We start from the raw sequence: 27975 nt of genomic DNA on the forward strand, positions 1-27975 counted from the left end.
AGAGTGCATAAATAAGAAAGCAATGTTGTTTTATTTATTATTATTTTTGTGCGAAAGAATAAAAGATAGAATGTTGTGTCTCTAGTTTAGTTTGTATTGTATATATAGGTATATACAAGATATGTTGTAATACACACACACACACACACACACACTAAAAGATGCTTAATGAAATGCCATAACCCTTCATTTTAGATATATATTAAAGGTGTCTATTACCTGAAAAAGGGGTCTATTGAATGAAAATATGTCTATTAACCGAAAATAGTGGTTTATATTCATTTGGTAACTTCTTCTTTTTTATCTTTTTTTTTTTTGAAACACTATAAATGTGTAGGCCTTTTTAAAAATTGCTATTTGCAGAGCCTAATAAACTTAGATGTATCATAGGGACAAATTTATAGTAACCCTTTAGCAACTCTGGTGGTGTGAGGACAAATATTGTTTAAAGATAACATTTAATTGTGTCTCCAAGTCAATCAAAATTTCTATTTGGCTACTGGATCATTTTGTTATTTCATTATATTACTCCTCTAAATTCCCAATAAATATTGGGCAGTTGATTTTTTTGTAAATCGATTTTTTTTGTTAAATAGTAAAAAGGTCTAGGATTCAAGCCAAACCAATGGTAGCAACAATAATACTAAAAAATTTCTTTAAACACCTTACGGATGCTTTTTTTTTCCTCACATTTTTCATTCTCTTCCCTACACCTTACTGATGACACTTTTCTTCTCAATGACAGTTTTTTGTTCTAACATATACATCTTAATTATGTAAAACGGTGAATAGATATTGAAAATTAACGGGCAAAATGAAAAGACATAACTATTCGATATTTTTAAATGTATAAGTAGCATAAATTTATATAGCCATGCAGTGCAATAAAAAGTGGTAACCAAATAGTCAAACATTTTACTCTTAATATATATATATATATATATATATTCAATGTATGACATCTAATAGCATATAAATGAACAATCAAGATATATAAACGACATGTTTGTGGTTAAGACAATGAACGATAAGCGTTTGGCTGTATATATAGCCTTGTGTGACTGTGTCAAAGGAGATTGGAAAGAGTTTTATGTTTGCTAATTAGAATGCGTGGTCCTGGCTTTGTACGTTCTATAGTTTAAAATTTAAGGAAAACACCAACAAGTAGAGAATGGATGCTTATTCCTTCGACAAAATGAAATCCTTCAAGGAAAGGATAACAGTGATCAACAGATATCCTTGGAACACTTTTCAGCTAGGAAAAACACAGCTTCTCTCTCTGCCTTTATAAGCAGGAAAAACACAAACTTATTGTTGTGAACGGCGTCCACACGGCTCCCTGGTCAATTTCTTTATCATGGCCAATATTTTCTTCGATATCCCAGATGGTATACTATATATCTTTATGTTCTTTTTAGTTTGTATGTGTGTTTTTAGTTTTTTACATATTAAAGCATTATTTACATAAATGAAATCCTTTGGCTAGTTTTACCACTCCTTTATGCTACTTAGCCCCTGTATACAATTGCCACCATATCCATTTAGAACACAAAACCAAAGGTGGCTTTTTTTTTTTTTCTTTTTCTTTTTAGAGCTAAATATTCATTTTTTGAAAATTATTTTGTTAAAAAATCTCTATTACAACTTATTCAATTATTTAGCATTTTTTCTAACTTAACTTTCTCAAAATCGAGTTCAAAGTAGAACTCGATTTCTATATAGTCGAGTTTTATACAATTTAGTGAAATATGGCAAACTTAGTACTTGATTTTCTCAAACTCGAGTTCTCTGTTTTATTGAATTGCATAGGACTCGACTTTAGCAAAATTGAGCTCTATGCTGAAACTCAACTTTCAGAAAATTAAGTTTAAAAAATGGGTGACATAACTAAATATATTGCAAAAGAGGCTTTGTAACAAAGTAATATTAAGAAACAGAATATATATTAAGCAAAAAATGACCAAAAGAGAATAATGCAAAAGAGTTAAATGATTAGCTCCTTTATGAGATTGCAAATAATATATATATATATATATATATATATATATATATATATATATATATATATATATTTGTAGTTCATTTATGAGACATTTTGATTTCCTTGGACTGAATCAGAATACTGTGATTTTCATTGGATTTTAAAAGAGATTGAGGAGTTCAATTTTTTATATACTTATCTTAAAGAAACATTTATAAAAAACCTGATCGATGTACTAATTTGCCATGATGATAAAAGGAGATGTCTTCTTATTTCACAACAAAGTTTGAATGTTGTAATGCACATGCACAAAACAAAAGAGGCTTTTCCATATTCCTTAAGATGTCCAAACAACCCTATCATATGATCATCTCATTTTATATGATTGGCAATATTATATATATATATATATATATATATATATATATATATATATATATATATATATATATATATTTGAGCTCTTACCTCCTATGTTTGTGATCACAATTTGCAGACATTTCGAGATCTACTTCAGATGCACCAAGAATGCATTACACAGTCAAAATAAAATCATTTTCATTACTTACAAAGAATTTAATGGAAAGATATGAAACGGGGGAATTTGAATCTGGAGGTTACAAGTGGTACATTCTCTTTTTCTCTGTTAATTTAATCTGTAGCAAGCCAGAGCTACCTTTTTATATGGGCACGGCCTTTCATTATCACTATCTTCATGTAATCGTCAAAATGCATCAACCAATTAAGGATTTTCTTACAGGAAATTGGTTATCTACCCCAATGGAAACAAGAACAACAACGTAGACGAGCACATGTCTCTCTACTTGGCAATTGAAGCAGCAGATTTACGCCCTCCCGGTTGGGAAGTGCATGCAATTTTCCGGTTTTTCTTGCATGATCAGATCAGGGACAACTACCTGACTATTGAAGGTATTCCACTCTTTGCATACTCAGTAAGTCTGAGGACGTAACCATTTTTTTAATAACTTTTTTTTTTTCATAATTATTGACATGACTTTATAACAACAAACAATAACAAAGACTCGGTTCAAAATATTTTGAGGTTGGCTATAAATACTCAACAAACTAGCTATCACTTGTATTATTTTCCTTTATTTTATTCTATCTAAAGTAATATTTTTTGTCATTTTCTTAAGAGAAATGATATGTCCACAACATTTTCACAACATTTTTACAACAAATCCTAAGTGGCAGGATGTTACTGGTTGTTATTGTTGGGGCGAAAAAGTAATCTTAGTGTTAGGTTCAAATTTGAACCAATAACAACTAACCACCTATGATTTGTTGTAAAAATGTTGTAAAAATGTTGTGGACGTAGCACCTCTCTTTTCTTAATTGACATATCTAATATATATTTTTTAATTATGTTTGTCTTCATCTACTGTTTTTCTCTCTCTTAGCTTGAATAAATGTTTACTTTTAGCCCATGCAACCCTTTTTTTATATTCATGGTTTTATGTGGTTGACTCTCTAAATCAAACCTCAACTTTAACTTTTTTCCTGGAAGCTAATGAAGCATTGTTTATGTATTCTTGTCTAGTTAACACATCTTCAATGTCTCAGTTTAATGATATTATCGAAGTGTATAAAATTTTCAGTTTTTTCGTCAACATTAAATGACAAATTATTTATTCTTTTTGTAAATTTGTTTTCCTTGATCACAATATAATCTCAAACGTCTGTCTTATGCATATGCAAAGCATTTACTCTCTGCTAATTATTTTTGCCACATTGTGTTACCTATAGATACCAAAAAAAAGGAAAGTCTCTTTCGTGGAATAAAGCTTGAGTGGGGCTATGATAAAGTCATTCCTCTCAAAACTTTTAATGATGCCAGCAATGGATATCTTGTAGATGACACGTGTGTGTTTGGAGCTGAGGTCTTTGTTAGTAAGCAAAGAAGCATGGACAAAGAAGAGTGTCTAACACTAATAAAGGATTCCATCACAAAAAAGTGTCTCACTATGTTCGAAAACTACTCTAAGTTGACGGGAGAATCTCATTACTCAGCGCCATTCAATGTTGGAAATCATAAATGGTACTTATTTATGAATTATGATCAGCTTTCTTGGCTTTTCCCTACCCCTTAAGTGTTTGTCTCTGTGTGTGCAATGAATATCTTATACATAGACATATATTATTCATGTACTTATGTCCTGTGGGAGAAGTGCTATATATATGCATGAGATACCACAGGCAGCAGGGACGGACCCAGGCGGCTGGGGGCCAAGGGGTCCGGACCCCGGTCCAAAATTTTTGGTTTTTTTAGTTATTTTGTATTTCATTTTTGTAGTTCGGCCCTTCTTTCTAATTTGTCTAGTTAATCTAATCCAAATAACAACTAGTCAACCCAAATTACAAATACTTAACAAAAACAATAAAAATATTCACAATGGTGATTATATTTTAGCAAAAAAAATCTATTTTACTACCAAAAAAAAAATCATGTATTATTGAAGAAGCTAAAGAAATTTTTTTTGCAACTAAAGTAAACTGGTATAAGTACTTGACGACTATAGCAAGTTATTAAAAATTATAGTTCTTTCAATTAAATAACTCAAATTCTCTCTCTTCCTTATTATTTTAATGAGTTGTTTATATTATTTTAAATGAAGTGATAAAAAAATAGAACATTTAATATTAGGTATATTATAAATAAAAGTGAGGTGATAAAATAGATAAAGTAGTTTTTTAATGTATTAAAAGCTACAATTTTTAGTACTACCACTATGAATTCTCTTATTTCACCATATATATATATATATATACACACATATACTAGACAGAGTAGTATTAAAAAAAAATTATTGTTTTCGTGTTTGTTGGTAGATGATTGCATTTTAATGTATTTAGAAACAATGATTTTGATCACCGCTCACCTTTGGTGCAGTGGTCACTCTACAAGTATAAATGTTTGTGAGGTGTGAGGGACAAGGACTAGGATTCAAGTTTCCAAGAGGGAGTTTCACACACATATACACTTAGATTAGGTTAGAGTAAAATTCTATCTTGTATAAAAAATAAATAAATAAAAAAACCAACATTTTTGTGTATTTATAATTTTTTAATATTATATGGATATCTATTTGGATTTTTTTTTTTCTTTATACTCAAGCCTCCGCTAGCTTAAAATCCTGGATCCGTCCCTACACAGGCTATATGTTGATAATACACCATTTATGCTGATTGTTGCAGGAAGATTCGTATCTGTCCCAATGGAGAAGGCATCGGAATGGGTATCTATAATTCTCTGTATTTGGCTCTGGCTGATCCAAAAAGCCTTCTTCCTGGTATGAAAATTTTTGCGGACTTCACGTTGCGCATGCTGGACCTAGTAAAAGACAGGCATCAATATGCTAAACGTAATTGTCAGCTTCTGGTTTGTTTGTTTGTGTTTTTTCTTTGAGAATGTGATGCTATAGAATCAAACTTTGATAAGACATCAGGGGGTATTAATTGTCAAGTTTTGAAACAAAATATATAGTGTTAACTTAAGATGTGGTATAGAACCACACGCACAACCATAAATGAGAATGGGGTTCTGAAAATTAGCTAAGATCCTTCTTTTATTCTTTGCAGTTAGCAGATGGTTTAGTGCCTCAAGCCATGAGCATGGTTGGAACCGATTCATCTCAATCGGTTCTTCCAATCTGACCAACTTGGGTTTAGTGGTGAAGGACAGGATGTTCGTGGAAGCAGAGATCACTATCCTTGCAGTGGTTAATGCAACATCCTGAGTTTATCAGATATAAATTTGAAATCATATTATGTATATATGAATGATAGGGTTGCAGGCACTATGTGCATTAACCCAATTCCTAAATTTCCGGCACATTCATTCTGCGTGGAAAATTACAATAAATGGTTTTTAATTTATACATTAATTTTGTGACTATATGACACGACAGAGTTGCCAATAAGCTCTAATTCAAATGCCATCTCTTCTTCTTTTAACTTACCAAAACTCATAAGTAATAAAAAGAGAAAAAGAGGGAACATGCAAGGGTGAAAGACAGCAGTAGTGGAAAAGTATATCTAGCCACCACCATTATCTGCCCGATTTAAGTAATTTGGAATAATGCAATATGCAAACAGGCATAAATAATCTCATTTCTTAATATTTAGAACGCTTCAATGTTTACGGAAGAAGTATTCATAAGATAAGTCAACAATTCTTGAACGGGATAAGAAAATTAAGAGAATCAACAAAACCTGAGATAGGAATCATATTTTTCTTTTTAGAAACAAAAAGGGGGTGCAATGCAACATGAGGACCTCCCAGGAGGTCGTCACCCATCCAAATATTAATTATTCTCAAATATTTAGAAGTGTGATGATCTTAGATAAAATATACATAAGCGTAATACTTTCTACTTTGTGATAAAAAATATGAACAAACTAACTATTCTTAAGTTTAAAACTTGCAAGGCACAGACTGGCCACAGCATGCTCTCAGGTATAGTACTGTTATAGATATCAATTTTCAAATTCAATGTGTGGTTACTTATCATACTCATACTATTATAATGCAATATTTGTATTGCACATTCTAACTTGTTCACTAAGAAAAGAGGAATTGAAATCTTATAAATATATAATGTTGTAAAGAATATGTTGGCTTTAGTACAAGGCTTCTTCCCTCTGGGGAGAGGAAAAAGTCATAGAATTGAGCATGAAACCAAGAGAGGAAAAAAAAGTATTTTTGCTTGGGAGGTAGTGCAAGGAGAGATAATAAAGTTTGGGTTTTGTCAATAACATTTTTTCTAAGAACAAAAATCAAGGAGAATTCGTAAGGTTTTGATTAATGTTGCAAAGTGAAGAAAAGAAAACTAAGTGAGTGCAGTGCATGAGAAGAAGAAAAGTTGGACGGGGATAGCAACCGATAGTGTGCCGCTTAAAGCAAAGAGAAAATTATTTTTTCTTTGTGTACTTAAATGTTAGTGTAAGTTTTCTAATTTATAGCTATAAATTTTGAGGCTGATAGTAAGTATAATTCTTGTACCAAGAAAACATAAGATTCACTCCCAAAGTACAAATAATTTTAGTTACACTAGTAACATGAGTAAAGCGAAATCAAATCTTATAGGGTAAGCCACAAGTAGGGGTGGCAAAATTTGACACGATCCGCGAACCCGACACGACACGACACGAAATTAGCAGGTTATGGGTTGAGGCTTAATGGGTTCGTGTCATATTCGGGTTGACACGACTAACCCGTTTAGTAAATAGGTTGGGTTAGTGTTGAACACATAGAACCCGTTTGACCCGTCTGACCCGTTTAATTAAATGATATTTTACCAATATACCCTTCAAACTCTAGGTATATAAACTTATTAGTTGTTGTGATTTATTTTCTTTGACATATTGTGATTGATTATTTGTGATATTGGGATATGCTTTAATTTTAAATGATTATTTGTGATGCAGTTACTCGTTAGTTCTGAATTTTATATTAAAAATATTTATTTGTTTGTTTTTTCATTATTTTTTATTTTTTATTTTGATAAAATCTGATAAACAGGTCGACACGACTGACCCGTTTAATAAATGGGTCGTGTTAGGGTTGAGGAATCTTAACCCGTTTAATAAACATGTCGGGTTAGTGTTGACCTATGTAGTCGAATACTCATGACTTGACACGACACGACACGAACCCGACACGCGAACACGAATTGCCACCCCTAGCCACAAGCAACTTTTTTTTTTTTTTGAGATAAGCCACAAGCAACTTATATCTTTAGATTCCAAATAATATTATAAATCTTAGGATAAAATGCAAATTGTACTTTCAAAGTTTAATTGAAATTTGTTTAAGGCCTCAAACTTTACTTTTGTTCAATTTGTCCCATAAGTTTCAAATTTCTTCTATTTAGGCATTTCATCTAATTCACACTACAACAAATTTGACTTTTTTCAAGGGTCAAAACCCTTGAAAAAATTATTTAAAAACCTTGAGAAATATTATTTTAAGAGTTCTATTAACCCTTGATAACCTTCGAAACTTATACTGTCGAAAAGGAAATTTTGAAGGCCTTCATGGCCCTCAAAATAAGTGCTCTAATCTTATTTTGAGGGTCAAGAGACCCTTAAATAACCTTTTATCAAGGTTTAAAAAATTTACATTTACAACCCTTGATAAATAAGGTTATTTAAGAGGGTCTCTTGACCCTCAAAATAAGATTTTATTTTATTTTATTTATAAAAAAAATCAAAATCATGCACAAAATATATACACACAAAAATTTACAATTGTTGAGATGATATGCTATGGTATTGATATATAGCAAAAGTGATATCAATGGTCTTAAAAGTGATATGTCAATTATTGTTTAAGAGAAAAGATATCAACAACCACACTGTACAAAGACCAAATCTGTCCAAGAGTTAAAAGTTTTGATACATTTTATTCTTCATCATCATCATCTCCAAAGCAAGAAGTTATCAGCTAGTGCAATTGAACATTTCAGCCATTATTGGTGCCTTTAAGTTTATGAAAAAGAGAGAATGATAAAGATTATGAAATTGAAACATGTATGGAACACCAGAAGAAACACATGAAGAATAACCTAAAAGCAGGAACAGACTTCAGTGGAACCAAAACTAGCGAGATACCAAATCATCCAATAAATAAGCTTACACCTATATAAACTAATAAAGGGCCACAACATAGATCTTAAAACAAGCATAGTAATCATGGCATCCTATACTAGAGACACCCATTCCTACTCCAAACCACAGTTGTAGTAACACTACAGTTTTGGCATTCGGTTTGCAGAAAAAATACTATTGAGATAGATCATGCAACAATAGTACTTGTGTAAAATTGACCAAATTTCAACATATTTAATAACTTGCCAAGTTCTATGATTTTAACAGCCTTTATAGGGACCATTAATGACATGTGGTCTTCAATTTATCTAGGCAACTACAAAGTGTTCAAACCTTTCAGACAATGATTTAGCTTTATGTTGTAAAATAAAAGAATTTCATGTTGAAAAAAAAATTATTGCAATAAGTATTAATCACATGTGGAATTATCATAAATTCCTTAAATTATGGGTTAAATGCCAACCTTTGAAGCATCTGCATGATGCCAACTCGATGTCGCTATCTACAATTTTTGGTAGGCGGTCACCGCTCTTCTCAAAAGATAACTTTGATTCCTTATTAATCTCAATGCATTTGACGGACACTGAAAAACAATAATAACAATGAGTTACAAATTTTGAAAATAAAGAGTAAGACTCTAGGCCCCGAGCGCATTTATAATTATCTTGGTTCTTGCACCGCATTTTCTAGTAGCCGTTAATGATAATCCAATTACACCAGCTCGCATACAAATCAAGACGAGATGCACCAAAAGGAACATACTTCTTTAACTTCCGGAGCAAGATATCAAAAGCCTGAAAATAATTAGCATTGGACTGAATATTATTATTACTTGTGTCAACATAAGATAAAATTATGCATGTCTTGCTATCAAGTTCTAGTTATCTAAATTAAAAAACTGAAAATAAACCTAAATGATGCAACAAAACATAAAAGTACAAAAACTTGGGCATCCCAAACAAAAAGGCAGGATCTAAATCCCAATACTCATGTTCTTTATGCCTTCAGCCCATAAATCCTATCTTTTCAAGTAATTGATGATCCACGTCCATTGCTGTCCAATATTTGATCTAAAAGAAAGAATATACATGCACAATTAAATAAGAAGAGGGGTTTGCTTGATTAGAAAGTCCATCTACCCGTGTGTTTGCTTGGCCAAAACTGGATGGAGCCAAGGCAATATCAATTCCTCCAACATGTTCCCAAAAGTCTCTCTCTCCTTAAAGATGTCTCCATCTATTCCCAAAAATTATCTGCATCATCAGTTAAACATTCTTAGTTCCACAAATTTCAATCCTTTGAATAAATACAACAATTTGTAAACTATCCTAACATATTGCATAGCAGATAAATACATGAGAGAATACAGTAAGTCTTGCAGTTAAGAAAGCAGATCTTAAATTGAGATGACCTGCATTAGATGTCATAATTGTAAAGGAAATATTAACCATTGTAAGAGTATACCCAGGAAGTGAACTATTCATTTCCCTATTTATTTCAATCATCTCCTCAACATATTATTAATTTTTGGGCTGGCAGTTGTGTTGTGTTCTGTTCATATTATAGCGTGCGTGCACAAGCTAGTTGGACTTTCAACTCTGTCCAGCCATAACCATAATCTAATCTTTTTAACGGTAAAAGCATCTACTACTTTCACGTGGGTTCTTTCCTTTCCTGACATTTATAGAAATAATGTATAAAAAATGCGACTCATAACATATGAGACTGCACAATGATGAACTCCAAAAAGCCTAGTGCAAAAAGACCAAATTGATGATCTTAAGCTCTAAGGATATGATAAATGCAAGTACATGGCAATCAAAAGAGGAACCAGAAACAGTCTACCAGCCCACTTTTTCAATGACTAGAATTTTTTTTTTTTTTTTTTTTGTGAAAAATTTATTTGGTCATTTAGAAAGTGTTAATGTAGCAAATCAGAAACTCATTGGCAAGCTGAGCAGAAACTTTTCAAGAAGTAATTGCTAAGAATTGTCAAAAACTAGACAACAAGAACAACCCAAAAATAGTATAAGTAAATATCAAATAATGGAGGATCAAGGGGATTCTAAGTAGATGTATAGCCACATATTTAATGCTCCCTATTATTAGAAATCCAAATCCAAATACTAGTGCTACCATGTTTTTGGCACGTTTTCATCAGAGATAATGGTTGATAAGAAATTCTATTAGCATTCCAACTCATAACTGAAGGAAAACTGCTTCTTTGAGTAAAATTTGAATATTAGTCTATGTTTTGGATAGTTGGGTTGGTTTCTCATGAGGTATGCCAGCTTTGTGCCTTCTTTAGCCAATTCATGAAGATGAAACACCATCTATCAAATCAACCCCATAAAGTCCTTTCTATCATATGATTTTTTCTAGTTGACATAACTAGAACTTAGGGAGAAGGGCAGAATAGAAAAAGCCTTTTAGTAATTAAAAAAAGGGAGACTACAAGTCAGAACAGAAAACAAATCTGTTAAAAGAAATAAAAGACAAAGCATAACAGAGCTGATATTTTTTTACATTAGCCTAGAATGAATCTAGGGGGATTAGAATGTGACACGACTAAAGTGGAGAATGTAAAGGTACTTGCAAGTACTGAGGAAGCAAGCATAAAGAGTTAATGCCAATGAAGAGTAGGAAGTCAAGTAATTTATAAAATATAAAAAGCATATGGTACAAAAAGCAATACATAACTATAGAATGCAGGTTTTTCCCCGCTTATCTCAAATTTAAAGAACAATGAGAAACGAAAGAATAATGTGTAAGCATAGATAGCTCCACAAACATACAAATATCGATCGGCTTTACAATAACACCGGGACGAATGTGGATCCGGATGAAAGAGACTGGCCGCCGCAAGAAAACTTTGCACAGATAACACAATACATAGCTACAAAACTAGCCGAGCTTGGCCTTTTGCAAATGGCTTACCTTGGCATAGTAGTCCTTCCGTACTGTGAGCAATCAGATGCCCTCCCAAATCAAATGCTTTGAACTTAATTTTCCCAATACTCAACTCCTCTGATGTAGGGTATTGTGTCAGCTGTTGCTGTACTAATCTCTGAAAATCAATCAAAGAAGGCTCAACATCACCCCATGACACCCAAAAACAAATTGCCCAAATGGACATATGACAATGCAAGGATCATGATATTCCATAACAAATATCATCCCACTAATTTGAACCTTCATAATTCATAAAATTCACACACATTTTCAGCTTAACTAGGCCTTGCGCAAAGAACATGATACTCCAAAACAATGCCAAGAGCCTTGAAGCCAAACCTCTGATAATTAAAAATTAAAAAGCTAGATCTAAAGCAAATTAATTATTAAACAAATACGCATTAGATCCAAATACTACAAACAAAGACAAAGAGAGTGCCCAAGCATTTTCCACACAATAAAACAACAAACAATATAAATTAACACATATATCAACAATCGCATAGTAACTCAGCAGTTGATAAACTAATAGTTCTTGAATCCAAAGTGAAATAGAGAATCAATATTCATTCATCAACACAGTCAGAATACGAAAAGGCAGCGAATTCATATTGATTTTCACAAGCCTCACTGATCCAAGCAAGTAGTGCAATTATACTAAAATCTGATTCGATGAGAATTTGAATGAAAAAAAACAAGTTTTCGAATAATCTAATTCTGCATCAAAATTGATCAATTCAATCAAATAGAGATCGAATTTGCATGGTTTAATTTCGATAAAGTGATTGATTCGGTGAAACGCAATAGATCAAATAAAAAGCAACGAACATTAAAGCGCAACAGTGAAAGAATCGAATCGAATCGAATTGAATAGAAAGAAAGGAAAATTGAACCTTCTTGCAGAGACCAGAGGTACCAGGCTTTTGGCCATCGATTGGCTTGGTCTCGATGCGAGAAACCTTGAACACCATTGTTGAGAGAATGAGAGAAAGAGTGACTTCCATTTCTCAGTTTTCTGAGAAATGTGAAACTAAAATCATGGGGGAAATCGATGAAAAAGTGTGGGTAAACCAAAAAAACAAAAAAATCAAAGACAAAATTAGGGTTTGTGACTTCCATGATCAATTCGTACCTAATCGGAGCTGTGCGATTTTCATGATCGTCAAGCTTCCATGATCGTCGAGCTCTTTGGGCTCTATGGTTTCTCAGTTTTTGTGAGAGAGTGAACAAATATTTTAATGAGTGCTGTGGCTTCTTTTTAAATTTTTTCGTGGGCTTTTTTCAAGGGCTGAAAATTTTCTCATATTTTATCGAGGGTTGTGGGTTGAAAAATGTAAAGTTTTGTGCCCGCTCTTTTTTTTTACATTTATTTCAAGGGTGTTATAACTTATTTTGAGGGACCTAATAACCTCTGAGATAAAGTTTAGTAATATTTACAAGTACACTTGTATGTATTGATTGTAACAACATATTTTAGTAAACCCTCAATAAAAGAGAGTCGAAAGAACTAAAGTTTGTTGTAGTGTCAGTTAAAAATTTGCTGTTAAAAAAATAAATTTTTTTTTCAAAATTTTTTAAAAATTAATTTTATAGATTTTTTTCATGTGAGAAATTGTTTTTTTTTAAATGTTTTTTATTATATTATTTTATTTTATTTTTAATAGAAAAATTTTATAATGAAATTGGACAGAAAACCTAAATTGAAACTTAAATGGCTTAATTGAACGAAAGTAAAGTTAAAGATATGAAATGAATTTAAGCCAAATTCAAATGGTGCAATTTGCATTTTATCCTAAATTTTACTCTAAACTGATGATGTGAAGCATGAGGTTTCGACTAAAAAGAAATAAACATCCAAGTCTTTCACTTAAAAAAAAAAATGATACTAATCATAGCATATAATAAGGTAAACGACATGTAGTTGTTAAGATGGTGAACGACAAGCGTTTGGCTGTATATGACGTGGGGAAAATGGACAGCTCGAAATATATATATATATATATATATATATATATAATCTGCATTATATATTAAATATATAGAATGCGTGCTCCTATGTTATGTTATGTACGTTCTTTAGTTTAAAAACTGAAAGTTCACACCTACAAGCAGAGAATGAATGCTTATTCCTTGGAAACTTTTTCAGTTAGGAATAATAGCTTCTCTCTCTGCCACTATAAGAAAACAATCCAATCTTATTGATTGTTACGGGAATCTACACAGCTTTCTGGTCAATTTCACTATGATGGCCAATCTTATCTTCGATAACCAAGATGGTATACTATATATATCTTTCTATTCTTCTGTGTTTGTGTGTCTATATATGTACATATCTTGAAAGCATTATTTGCATAAATGAGATTTTTTTACTAGTTAAAATACTCTATGCTATTACTTAGCTCCTTTATCCAATTGCCACCGTATCAATTAAGAACACAACAAAATAATGCAAACTGGGGGAGTTAAATTGGCTCATTTATGAGATTCCAAGTAAAATACATGTTTCATAATATTTCATAGTTCATTTCTGAGACAATTTGATGTCATTGGATTGAATCAGTACTCTACTGTGATTTTCATTGGATTCGAAAAATGATCGTGGAGTTTAATTCTTTTATACTCTTCTTAAAAACATTCTTGAGGATTTTTTGTTATAACTTGATGTGCTAACTTGCCATGGTGGTAATTAGGTGATGTCTTCTTATTCACAATAAAATTTGAATGTTGTAATGCACATGCACAGACACAAGAGGCTTTTTCATATTCCTTAAAATGTCCAAATAACCCAATGTTATGATCATCTCATTTTACCTCCTATGTTTGTGAACACGATTTGCAGACATTTCAAGATCTATTTCAGATGCACCACCAACTCATTACACAGTCAAAATACAATCATTGTCATTACTTGCAAAGAATTCAATAGAAAGATATGAAACGGGGGCATTTGAATCTGGAGGTTACAAGTGGTACATTTTCTTTTTCCTTGCAAATTAAATCTAAAGCAAGCCATAGCTCTAGCTTTTGAGTTTTGATAGGGGCACGAGCTTTCATTATCATTATTTACATGTAATCGTTTGAATGTATCAATCAATTAAAGATGTGCTTACAGGAAATTGGCTATCTACCCAAATGGAAACAAGATTAAGAATGCAAATGAGCATGTCTCTGTCTACTTGGCAATTGAAGCCACAGATTCGCTCCCTCCTGGTTGGGAAGTGCATGCAGTTTTTCGGTTTTTCTTGCTTGATCAGACCAGGGATAACTACCTGATTATTCAAGGTATTCCAGTCTTTACTCTTAACCTATGCACTTTTGTTTACTATAATATTATTGAAATTATTGTAGCGTATCAAATTTTAAGTTTATTTTTCCTACATTAAATGACAAAATTTTTATTCATTTTGTAAATTTGTTTTCCTTAATCACCAAAAACTCTCAACGCCTAAACACATGCAAATTTAAAGTATTTGCTATTTGCCAATTGTATTTTTGTCACATTGTATTGCCTATAGATACCACAAAAAAGGAAAGGCGCTTCCGTGGAATGAAGCTTGAATGGGGATTGGATAAAGCCATTTCTCTTAAAGCTTTTAATGATGTTAGTAATGGATTTCTTGTTGATGACACGTGTGTGTTTGGGGCTGAGGTCTTTGTCTGTAAGGAAAGAAGCACGGGCAAAGGAGAATGTGTATCTCTAATAAAGGACGCCATTGCAAACAAGTATGTTTGGAAAATTGAGAACTACTCTAAGTTGAACGCAGAAAGTTATGACTCAAAGCCATTCAATGCTGGAGATCAGAAATGGTATTTATGATTAGCCTTCTTGGTTTTTTTTAATGTGTGTGCACGGGAAAAAATCATTATCTCATACATTCAATATGTGCTTCTTTTTCTCTTATAGCGTGTAAGTCTTTGTTGAGTCATATTCACACATTGTGAGCCTACCTAACTATGTGAGGGGATGCATTTATCAGATGTATACATCATATACATGAGATACTTTCTTGTATCTGGAGAGATGAGGGAGGAATTATAATTCAAATGCTGGTTTTTGCAGGAAGATATGTATCTATCCCAGTGGAAAAGGCATTGGAATGGGCAGCCATATTTCTCTGTATTTGGCTCTGGCTGATCCAACAAGCCTTCCTCCTGGTTTGAAAATATTTGCGGAATTCACATTGCGTATGCTAGACCAAATGCATAGCAAGCATCATTATGGCAAAGGTAAATGTCAGCTTTTGTCATTTTATCAATTGTTTGGTTTATATAATTTTCTTTTTTTATGAGGATGTGATAGGGCCACAACCATAAATTAGCTATGATCTTTCTTTTAATCTTGCAGTTAGCCGCTGGTTCAGTGCCTCAAGCCCGGAGCTGGGTTGGTCGAGATTCATCTCAATCGGTTATATGAATTTGACGAACATGGGTTATCTGGTGAAGGACACTTGCTTGGTGGAAGCAGAGGTCACTGTTCTTGCAGTGGTTAATGCACTGTCCTGAGTTTGTTGTACAAAATCATGTGTAAATTTGAATTGTATCTTCATTAAAGGAATTCTTTGACTTATAAAGGATAGGGTTGCAGGCACTATGTGCATCAACCTATTTATTGGTTGTTTAAAATATCAGTTCTTGGTGTACTATATAATTTCATATTTTCTTTCTTATATTTCTCTCACATACGTCTTAGTTGGAAAATTACCCGCCCAAGAGGAAGAAGAAAAAGAAACCAATGTGAGGGGAAAATTGGTACTTTCCCATCTTAAACCAGATTTTCCCTCATTTTCTTCCTGATTTGGAGAGAAAACTCACTCTTCACAAAATGTGGGCCTAAAGAGAGAACTGCTTTCTCCTCCATTTTCCATTCTTCCAACCAAATGCACACATGATCATTTTCTCTCATATTTTTTTCTTCTTCATTTTTCATCCTTCCTATTTTCACTCCAACCAAACAGATTCTAAAGGTCAGTTTGGTTGGAGGTGTGGAAAAGTAGGAGAATAAAAAAATTTTAGTTTTCTCTCATTTGTATTTGGTTAGGAGGATGGAAATGTGGAGAGATAAAAAACTTATTTGTTTTGTTAAGAAGAAAAATAAAAGGATGGAAAATGAAATTAGAATAAGGCTGTGTTTGGTTGGATGTAAAATGTTTTCCAAGTGTAAAATATTTTCAGGTGAAAATATTTTTCGGAAAAGAAAATATTTTTAGGTGTTCAGTGGTATTTTAAAAAATACTTTGGAAAATATTTTTTAGTGTTTGGCTGTGTTCTTGAAAATACCATAAAAAATATATGATATCACATTTTCTCAGCTTCCAAACAAATATATAATATCATTTCTCAATAGATAAACACAAAAGAAACAAAACCCAACAAAAAAAATTCATCAAATCCAGTCAAATTGAGAGAAGAAGGAAGAGAGAGAGATGTGACTGGGTTTGATCTCGACGCGGCAGAGGCAAGATCGCGAGGTAGAGGCAAGATCGGACAGTGGGTCGCTCGTCTTGCGGTGGTTTGCTCGATATGGGTAGAGAGAAAAAGGGTAGATCGGTGACAGATTGAGGGAGAAAGAGTGACAGATTGAGGGAAAGAGAGATAGATTGGCGGTCGAGAACGATGGCGAGAACGGCGGCGCCGATGAGCTTTGGGTCGAGAATGAGATCGGTTTTGGGTGGTGACAATCTAGGTGGTGCTGGAGTGCGACGATCTTGCCGATGCTTGGATGTGCGATCGGAGCTCTCACTAGTGCTTGGATGTGCAATCGGAGCTCTCGTCGGTGCTTGGATGTGCAATCGGAGCTCTTGTTGTTTCTCTCTCTCTCTCTTCTATTTTCCTAGGGTGGAAATCAATTGAAGGTAAAATACAAGTGTAAAATATTTTACAGGGTTTTGGGGCATGATTTATAGTCAACGGAAATCATTTTCAGTTTGACTGAATTTTCCAGGACAACCCAAACACTCCTAGTGGTGTAAAACTTTTTCCGGAAACTTTTTACTGCTGAAACAAATGCAGTCTAAATTTATAATTATGTCCCCATTAAATAAAACAAAAAAGTAACACATTTTTAAAATTAAAAAAAATTGTGTATGGACACTTCAAATATTAAAAATAAATTTTTAAAAAAAAGCACTAGCCAAAGGAGGATGAACACCCAAAAAAAAAAAACACTATTGAGAAGTACAAGAAAAGCCAAAAAAAAAAAAAAAAAGAACAAAGCTAAAGAAGAAGGGGAAAAAAAAGCAAGTGGCAAGAACGACACCCAAGAGTAGGGGTGTTTCGGTTCGGTTTCGGCCGGTTTTTTTTTTAACTGGCCAACCGAAACCGAAATTTTCGGTTTCCAAAGTTGTCATCCGAAACCGACCGAAATAGTTGAAACACCGTCGGTTTCGGTTTGTTTCGGTTTCGGTCGGTTTTTCGGCCGATGTTCGGTTGCAGTCAACTTCACAGATTCACAATCACAAAAAGAAAAAAACAACTCAACATCACATTTTTTCCATAAGAAAATAACAGCTCAACATCAGATTTACAAAAAATAGCATTGATTTAGTATTAAACAAAACCCAAAATACAAAAAAGAGAAAGGGTTATCCAAAAATTAAAAAAAGGCTAGAGAAGGTCACCGTGAGAATGAAAAGATCAAGCTACGTGGGGAGGCCGGCGTGTGAAGGCCGGCATGTGGAGGCGGCAACAGAGGCGTGAGGGAGATGGAGGAGATGGAGGCGTGAGGGAGATGAGGGCAATGGAGGAATGAGGCGTGAGGGAGATGGAGGCGTGAGGGAGATGAGGGAGATTAGGGAGATGGAGGTGTGAGGGAGACTTAGATGAGGGAGATGGAGGCGTGTAAGTGAAAGTGGGGTAAGTAGGGTATGGGTAGGGTTTTTATTTTATTAGTTTCTGTTTAATTTAATTAGTTTAAGTTAATTAGTTTAAGTTTAGTTAGTTAATCTAGATTATCTAATGGGCAGTGGGGTTCTTTAAAAAAAATGGGTAGTGGGCTTCTTTAAAAAAAAAAAAAAAGCAGTGGGCTTGAGTAATTTTGGCAAGGCCAAGCCCATATTTATAAATTTATATTATTTTATATATATTTAATAAAAAAATATAATATAATAATATATTTCGGTTCGGTTCAGTCAGTTCGGTGCATTCAAATCTGCCACCAAAAACCGAACCAAAAATTTCTGTTTTTTATATAGTAAAATTGAAACCAAACCAAAACCGAACCGAACTGAAAACTTTACAATGGTTCAGTCGGTTTCAAGCGGTTTTTTCGGTTCGTCGATTTTTTGCACCCCCTACCCAAGAGAGAGAAAGAAAAAAAAAATGCTAGAATGGTGCCCATCTGCAAGTGCACATGGGCATTTTGGTCAACTCAAATAAGCTTTTCTCCCCCTAGGTTCTCTTCCTATTTTAGAAAGAAAACATTTTGGTTGGCTCGAGGATAAAATACCCTAGCCCCACCACTTTTTTTCCCTCCCCCCTTTCAACCAAACAATCACTTAAAATGCCATCGATCTCTTCACTTTTCTTTCCTCAATTTGTCATCCTCCCTAAAATCCCTCCAAACAAACATACCCTAAAGATAAAAGAGAACTGCTCAAGAATCTACTTAAGAAAGTGGAAGAACTACTACCTTGATACAAGACTCGATGCTCCCCTACCAATTGAGATTCATTAAACCTCGACACCACTTGATTGATTGAGCCATGAGATTGCAGAATTTTCTATTATGACCCATGATGACTTGGGATTCATGCACTAGGATTCCCAAAAATTTAAATACCATATTTTCAAGGACAGAGCCAGGACTATTGCTTTAGGGGGGTCAAAATTGTACTCAATACACAAAACTCTAAATTTTGTGGGGTTTAACAGAGGTGATGGTTATTTTTAGCCTAACCTTTAAGTTTTTTAGAGGCTGATGTTGGGTTAAAACCTACCATCCATTGCTTTGAATGGAAGTTACTTACTATCACACTAAGATTTGACCTCTAAAATAAAATGTATGGAAAAAAATTAATATTGTATAATCAGAAATATAGTAAAATTTAAAGCTAAATTAATATATTGAAAATCATAACTAGTACATATTCAATATTAAAAAAAATGTTAAAAAAAAAAAAGATATGAAATGATAATTTCTTAATACATTTCTACTCAATCATTTGTGATATATCTAAATGTAATTCAACATTCTTTTAAGTTGCAACAATCATCTATGATTGATTCTGGACTAAATGTTACAATGATTTCTCTTTTAATGAACAAAATCAAATACTCCATTATAAAATCATCTTTTATTATATTGCAAAAACTAGCTTTGACAATGTTCATTACTAAAAATGCTTGGTTTATAATTGCAATAAAGATTGAAAAGATAAATAGAAATACAACTATTCTATAAAGGAATAGTATTAACCACAAAATTTTAAAATCATATTTATCATCATTATATGTCCAATATTCTTCTTACTAAAAAAACAAATTAGTGTTGTTAAGTTTAAAATTAAGACAAACAAACACACAGGAAAAAATAAAAAGCACTTAAATGTAGCACAACATCACTTAAAATCTAAATTCTCAAACTTTTAACTTAATTTGGGTCCCAAACATCAAACATATTGATTGTAATACTAAACACATATAAGTAAACTTTTAAAAATATATACACACACACACACACACATATATATATATATATACACACACACTAATATATATACACACACTAATATATTATAAAACAATTTTTACAAAAAAAAAAATGGGGGGGGGGGGGTAGTCAACATATACCTCCATTCCACATCACCTCAAGGAAGAGCACTGTACACTTGGAAAAGCAGTTGTGACCTTGTGCACCGAGGGTTTTGAATTGAGTTGCTTTTTGGTTCATTGGAGATCAAGTTTTCCAGCGAAGACATCTACACCAACACTTTCAACAATCAAAAGATATGATTGTGTGAAGTAAAACTTGGATTGGATATTTGTGCACCAAAAAGAATCACATGAAAGAGTAATCCAATTGGATTGGAGCAGGATTCAAAAGGTGTTAGTAAATTTTACTGTAGGTAGTTATATTGGGATTGAGTGTATATGTATTCGTTGTAATTGTAATTTCAATTATCATAGTGAATGCTTAAGTTGGTGATGATCTTTAAACCATCTATTGAGGTTTTTCTTATCAAAGTTTTCCCTATCATGATCATATTGCTTGTGTTCAAATTTATTTTTTGTTGTACTTAGTTTTTGGTCATATGGATGTGCCTATAAAAAAAATTAATTGAACTGTTGCATAATTAGCATAAATAATCAATTTGGGTAATTAATTGGTGTCAATTTCAACCCAACAATTATAACAAAATATTAGATGAGCTATGTCTATTCGAGTGCCGGGCTAGTGTATAGTTACCCTAGTGCCGCCAACTTATTCATTCGCCTCGCCAAATGTTGTCCTCAACCGATGTCTTCCGACTCCTACAATGTTATGCTCAACCGTTGTCCTCTAACCCCTGTTTGTCACTAACTGCGGTCACCACCAACATTTATCTCGTTTATGCCATTATTGAGCCACTATTCCTCTGTCAATGTTTTATAGCACTGGAGTAGCTATACTATGATTGCCATTATCTAGTCATTGGTGCAACCGACCTCCAGCCATAGTAATCATACTTTGACCTCCATCCGTCACTGATTGTCGTTATTGTTTACTATTGCCAATAGCTATCTCGTGTTCCACTTCATGCCAAAACTAGTCCATTCTATATTTGATTTGGTCCTGATTGCACTCTTATGTGGTCACAGTTTCTTTCCATTAAAGTATACTCAAACTTCCACCTTCAGTTTGAGAGGGCGTGTTAGAAATATTAATCCAAGATCAATGTACTATATTACTTCTACTATTATATTGTAGTTTTTGTATTACTCACCAGGGTTAGTCTTTTTATATACCTCTAATTAAGTGTGTTGTAACACACAATTCAATATAGTAAATATGTACGTATCCCTTCATTTCTCTTAGATGTGTGGGTCGGTTGTTAGGCTGGATCACATTATTTTGCTTATACTTCCTACCTCAACATTCTGCCTGTCCCTCTCACTTCCAATTCCAATATATCAATTTTGACATGATCCCAAAGGTATACCTCTCTTCAATTCTAGCTAGTACAAGAGTTCAACTTGTGAGTTGTCTTCGTAGTTAAATTTACAAGTGTGTAACCAACTCATCTGTTCATTCAATTGATTTGCGCCAATTGCATAAAGCTATTTATTTTTTCTCGTGTTAACACATTGTATGTGCGTTTGCCTTATCAATGCACAAAAGCGGTCCTAAGTGAGCCCTAAGAGCAGCCATGTTCTCCCACCTCTCTCTCTCTCTCTCTCCCTCTCTCTCCCTCTCTCTCAAAAGGCTGAGCATTTCAAAGTGGAGGGAAAAGGGATCCTTGAGATGGAGGGCCTAGGCCAAGGATTTGGGCATGAACTTTGAGGCAGTCAACAGTGAACGTCGATGCCAAAAGTCCATGTCCTTCCTTGGGCCACACAGGTATGCCCTCTTCTACTGCTCATGGTTTTTGGTTTCTAGTGATTTGAAGGAAAGAAAGAATAATTTTTTTGGAAGTAATCAATAAAATAATATGATGAGAATACATGTGGGAGTTAAGTCCTATATTGAATTATAATGAAAAGAGTGAATAGTTAATACAACATAGTTGGATCCAAACTCATAGAATTAAGTTATTGGGTCAAGCATTGTTCTATATTATTTTAGCTACTCAATTAGAGTCTCTCCTAGGCATTAATATTCTCTCCTAACATGATAGAATATTATGTGAGTTGTTTTTTGAAAAGACTGTATATAGCTAAAATATGATTAAAAAAAAGACTTTTTAATTTAGGTAAACAATTTACAAAATGGGATATGAGATTGCTCTTAAATCTCTCTCTCTCTTGGCAATAAGAACTGCAGTTTGTCCATTGATGACTAGCCTAGTTATATTAAATATAAAAGACGTACTGTATATTAATGATTCAATTCCCTCCTCCACCCACCTAATTTATTCTATTGTAGGGCTTCCCCTTTAATAATGAAATACAAGTTCTTCTTTGTTAAAAAAACATATCTTATAAGATAATTGGCTGATTTTTAAGTATACGGTAGAATCGATGGAACAAATGTCACAATTCTCTTACCGAATTGACATCAGGTTTGCACCTTATGTGAAAGTATAACACTACGCCATAATACTTTTACAATGAATATTAGGTGGAACTTTATTATATCTTTTTTTTTACTTGTTTTTAATATTTTGTTATCAAAAATTTGTTGTAAAAAATATTGTAAAATTAGCCTTGTGAAATGAAAACCTCTAGCATTTTAGTCATTCAGAGTGCAGCCTTTCCAATTGGCTATGGAGCTTTTTACAAAAACAAGAGCGAGATGGTATCGCTGATAAATCATGTAAAGAAATTTGTTCTTTTATACGGGTTGTCGCTAAAATGTTGTTCATGGCATTGACAATAAACATTGTATACTATACTATTCATAATAAACAGAATTGAATAGTACAGGAGCAGGCCTACCTATGTAGTGAAAAATTATCAATTTGGCGTGGAAGAATCTAAGTATGCAAATTAATAATCTGGTAATCACATATTCCTTTGAAAAAGATGCATTTGCATTATCATCATGACATGTCATTTTTAGGTAATTATTCAGATAACATTAAAAATTAAATCAATAATATCTTCCAGTGCACAAATCGGCATCATTTATAAAATTTAAAATAATGAATTAGTAGATGAATATTTTTTTCGGAGCTCTCTTTTGTGATTTACAAGATCTTAGAAAATATATGGTTAGGTAAAAGATTAAGCGCAAAAGTAGTTCCTTTTTTTTTTTTTCCTTTTTTCTTTTTTCAATAAACAATATTTCAAATATATTACAAAGAACAAAGTTTGGCAACAAACTTAGTTGTAGCTTAAAACTACAACTTTATATTTTTTTAGTGAATGTGAATTTTGACAAATTCACCATTGGATTACATTTTCTTAGTATATTTTCCGTGCTTACAAAATTTCAAAAAGATTAAAGATGAATGAGTATATCATCAATCATATGTTTAAATTTTAAATTTTTATAATATAAAATTATAAAAAAAAAAAAGTTTATGGATTGAATAGTAAATAATATCCGATTGATATGAAATTTGAAATGGGCTTTAAGCATATAAACAACATATAATTTAATGGTTAGATTTTCAAAACATATAATTATGTAAATTTTTTTTAATGAAAGTTGTAGCCTTAGGATCCGTTTGAAAACTGCTAATTTTACTGAAAACTGAAAATATTGTAACAAAATAATTTTTAAATGTATGAATAGTGTCATGGGACCTTTTTTTTTTTATTGCCAAACTTGTACCAGAGCTTTCATTGATAAGGACTAACGTCCAATGCAATTACATCATTCATGATCTGATTCACAATACAGGGTGGGGAATCCTCAACCCAAATTACACATTCTTTTACATTCTTAGCATCTCTAGCGAGTAGGTGAGCAGCCATATTGTTTTTCCTGTTCGTGTGGACTGCCTTCTAAGAGCAAAACGACTCCAAGTATCTCCTGGAACCTTCAATTATTTTTAGGATTGGAATGGCAGGTGCCGTAACTCCCTTTAAAGCATGTATCACCAGTTGGGCGTCTCCTTCCACTATGATATCCTTCAGTAGCTTTGGCTTCTACTTCTAATGCCCGCAACGGAAACTCCAGCTTTTTGCTCATTGCCCCCATGATCTGCCCATGGTTATTCCTGATGACCACAGCGATTCCACAGGTACCTTGTTCCTTGAAGACAGCAGCATCCACATTCACTTTATACCACCCCTGTGGCAGAGGGGTCCAGTGTTTGTGCTTGATCATAGGCCGAGGAGACCATTGGATGGCAAAGCAGATCGAAATTCCTCCCTATACCTTCTTGCTTCTTCCGCGATAATTTTGCTTTGTTTACGAACCCCCCCCCCCCTCCCCCATGCCTAACTGTATTCCTGCTGTTCCACAAACACTAAGCCACAATAGCAAAAAACTCCCAATCTTTGTCTCCTTGGGATTCTAGCAGTATCCACAATGCATCCAGGAAGTCCTTTGGAGGAGGAACTGAGTTATCAGTATTAAAACCCATACCCCTCCACGTTTCTCTTGCTACTGTACAGCTCCAAAGAATATGGCCAGAGGTTTCGCTCTCTCTGCAAAAGTCACAGCAATCATCCATTATGATCTTCCTATGCACTAGACACTCCTTAGTAGGGAGAATATTTCTACTTGCTCTCCATAAGAAATGCTCTATTTTGTTTGGGCATTGGAGGCCCCATATGGTCCTCCATATTGTTTTCATCCTGGACTTGTCCAAGCACTCAGGGACTTCCTCTCCACATTTTGCTTCAGCAAGGCATTTAACTACTTCTCTGTATGCACTCTTTACTGTGAAACAACCATTTGGTGTTTTGGCCCATACCAAGGAGTCCACTAGGTTCAAGCGACTGAAGGGGATGCTCAGTATAGTTTCTGCTTCGTGGGAAAGGAAAATGTTCTTGATCAGCATGGTTCGCCACTCCCCTTTCTCGTGGCTAATAAGAGATGCTACTTTTTCACCAAACCCCATAGCAGCTTTTGGGGTTATTACCTTACCTGAAACAGAGGATGGCAGCCAACTCGCATTCCATATCTCAATACTTCTTCCATCACCAACAACCCACCAAGACCCCTCCTTGATAATATTTTTTGCTGTCATGATGCTCCTCCATATGTATGATGGTTTACTCTCCAGTTGGGCTTCCATGAATGATGAGTCCGGGAAGTATTTAGCCTTTAAAACTCTATGAACCAGTGAGTGGGGATTTTGTTGTAGCCTCCATCCTTGCTTGACGAGAAGGGCTAAATTAAAGGCTTTTAGGTCCTTGAATCCCATGCCGCCCTCAGCCTTTGGTTTGCACAATTTTTTCCAAGATACCCATGCTACCTTCTTTTCCCTCCCCCGTTGACCCCACCAAAAACCTCCCATCATCGAGTTAAGTTCTGAGCACAGTGAGTCCGGGAGCTTGAAAACATTCATGGTGTATGTTGGAGTGGCCTGTGCCATGGCTTTGATTAACACTTCCCTTCTAGCATTAGACAGGAGCTTCCCTTTCCAACCCACTACCTTCCTCCCAACTTGGTCTTTTATGCAGTTAAAAGCTTTTTTTTTTTTTTTTGCTCTTCCAATCAGTGGGGGTAAACCCAAATACTTTTCATGGTGTTGTATGATTTGGGCTCCAAAGGTTCCTTTTACAAACTCCCTAATTTCTTCTTTCGTGTTTCGGCTGAAGAATAGTGTTTTTTTTATCTCTATTTAATTTTTTCCCTGATTCCTCTTTGTACACTTCCATCACCTTGGCCACTTGTTCACATTCTTCCACTGTGGCTCTACAGAAAATAATGCTGTCATCCGCAAAAAACATATGAGAAATTCTTAGAGCATGTCTTGCAGCCGCCACCCCTCTAATCAGCCCCTCTCTCTCTTTCTTTTTGAGCATTGTTGGCAAACCTTCTCCACACAACAAGAACAAATATGGGGAAATTGGGTCCCCCTGACGGAGTCCCCTTGAAGGAGTGATCATTCCTTTCGGCTCCCCATTGATTAGAACCGAGAAAGTCACAGAGCTTACGCATATCATAATGAGAGATATCCACCTATCCCCGAATCCCATTTTCTTCATTATTGACTCAAGATATGCCCACTCAACTCTGTCGTATGCCTTGCTCATGTCTAATTTTATTGCCATTAACCCTTCCTTCCCCCCCCCCCTTTCTCTGGTTTATGGAGTGCATGGACTCGAATGCTACAATGACATTGTCCGTTATCATTCGTCCCGGAACAAACGCACTTTGAGCTTCATTTATGACACCATGGAGGACTTTCTTAAGCCTGTTCGCAAGGACCTTAGAAATGATTTTATAAATCACATTGCATAGGCTGATAGGGCGGAATTCCGTTATCTTTTAGGGGTTTTTTGTCTTAGGGATCAGGCAAATGTAGGTTTTGTTGATATCCTTCGGCATCACACCTGTGTTGAGGGTCTGCAGCACACAATTCGTAACAAACGGTCCAACAATATCCCAGTATTTTTGGTAAAAGACAAGGGACATACCATCTGGGCCCGGTGCCTTGGTTGGATGCATTTGTTTGAGGGCATACCAGACCTCTTCTGCCTTAAATTCCTTTTGGAGCTCTTCATTCATATCAGGTGTCACCCTCTCTTCCATGGCATTAAGACTTTCATCAAACCTAGCCGGTTGGTCAGAGCTGTAAATGGACTTAAAGTACTCCAAGATTATCCTCTATGTTGTCTCCTGATCTTCATTCCAAGCGCCCATCTCATCCATCAAACCCTCAATTCTATTCTTCCGTAGTCTTTGGCTAGCTGTAGCATGGAAAAACTTGGATTTTTTGTCACCATGTTGCAACCACATAATCTGTGATCTCTGATTCCACATAATCTCTTCCCTAGTATGAAGCTCATTGATCTCCTTTTTTAGTGCCTGAATTTCCTATGCCGTTTCGTAGAGCAGGTTAAGGGACTCAAGAAGTTGGAGGTGGTTCTGTTTCTGCTTTAGACTTTTGTAGATATTACCAAAATTATTTTGGTTCCAGCACTGAAGTTCCGTCTGACATCTTTCTATTCTTTTCTGTATGGACAGAACCAAATCATCCTTGTAAGGGTCCCATGCTAATTCAACAATCTCCTTGCACTCTTCCTCTTGAGTCCACATTGCTTCGAAGAAGAACCATTTCTTCCCTCTTCTTTGTTGGTGGTCCTTATTCAGAAACAGGGCTAGGAGGCAATGATCCGAGGAAGACATGGATACATGGTGAACCTTTGCTTCCAGAAAGACCAAAGACCAAGCTTCATTAGCAATCATTCTGTCCAAACAGATTAAAGTTCGTTGATCGCCAAATCTGCCATTACACCAGGTAAATTTCGGTCCCACAAAACCCAAATCTATTAGGCCACACTTGCTCAGCACTTCTCTAAAGGCTTTCATTTGTTCAGCATCTCTATCCCTCCAACCCAACTTCTCATCGGGGTGTACAATTTCATTAAAAACACCACAAACCAGCTACAAAATTTCACATTGTGCGTTAAGAATTTCAAGTAATTGCCAAGATGTGTACCTTTTGCCGGTATCAGGGTGTCCGTAAAAACCAGTTACTCTCCAAGGGCCTCCATTGCCAATGCCATGAACAACCACATCAATGTGGGAATGAGAGCAGATCTTGAACCTGATATCCATTCCTTCCCGCCACAAAAGTGCCAACTAGCCACTCCAAGGATCACTAGGAACAATGATCCCCTGTGTGAAACCCAAATTATTTTAAAATCCTTTC

General features: G+C 34.3%; 2 protein-coding genes across 2 annotated transcripts; both read left to right on the top strand.

Moving 5' to 3' along the window:
- Positions 1–1322: 1322 nt before the first annotated feature.
- On the top strand, positions 1323–5886 carry LOC142615839 (uncharacterized). The gene is made up of 6 exons (XM_075788967.1): positions 1323–1388; positions 2478–2607; positions 2742–2911; positions 3749–4040; positions 5198–5364; positions 5582–5886. Exons 1-6 carry the CDS (start codon positions 1358–1360, stop codon positions 5737–5739), a joined length of 948 nt encoding a protein of 315 aa, XP_075645082.1. The 5' UTR covers positions 1323–1357; the 3' UTR covers positions 5740–5886.
- A 7890-nt stretch (positions 5887–13776) lies between these two features.
- LOC142622281 (uncharacterized) lies at positions 13777–16191 on the top strand. The gene is made up of 6 exons (XM_075795726.1): positions 13777–13839; positions 14403–14532; positions 14676–14845; positions 15079–15370; positions 15624–15790; positions 15909–16191. Exons 1-6 carry the CDS (start codon positions 13806–13808, stop codon positions 16064–16066), a joined length of 951 nt encoding a protein of 316 aa, XP_075651841.1. The 5' UTR covers positions 13777–13805; the 3' UTR covers positions 16067–16191.
- Positions 16192–27975: the final 11784 nt, after the last annotated feature.

The sequence above is a fragment of the Castanea sativa genome, chromosome 1 (genome assembly GCF_040712315.1).
Source record: "Castanea sativa cultivar Marrone di Chiusa Pesio chromosome 1, ASM4071231v1".
Classification (NCBI taxonomy): Eukaryota; Viridiplantae; Streptophyta; class Magnoliopsida; order Fagales; family Fagaceae; genus Castanea; species Castanea sativa.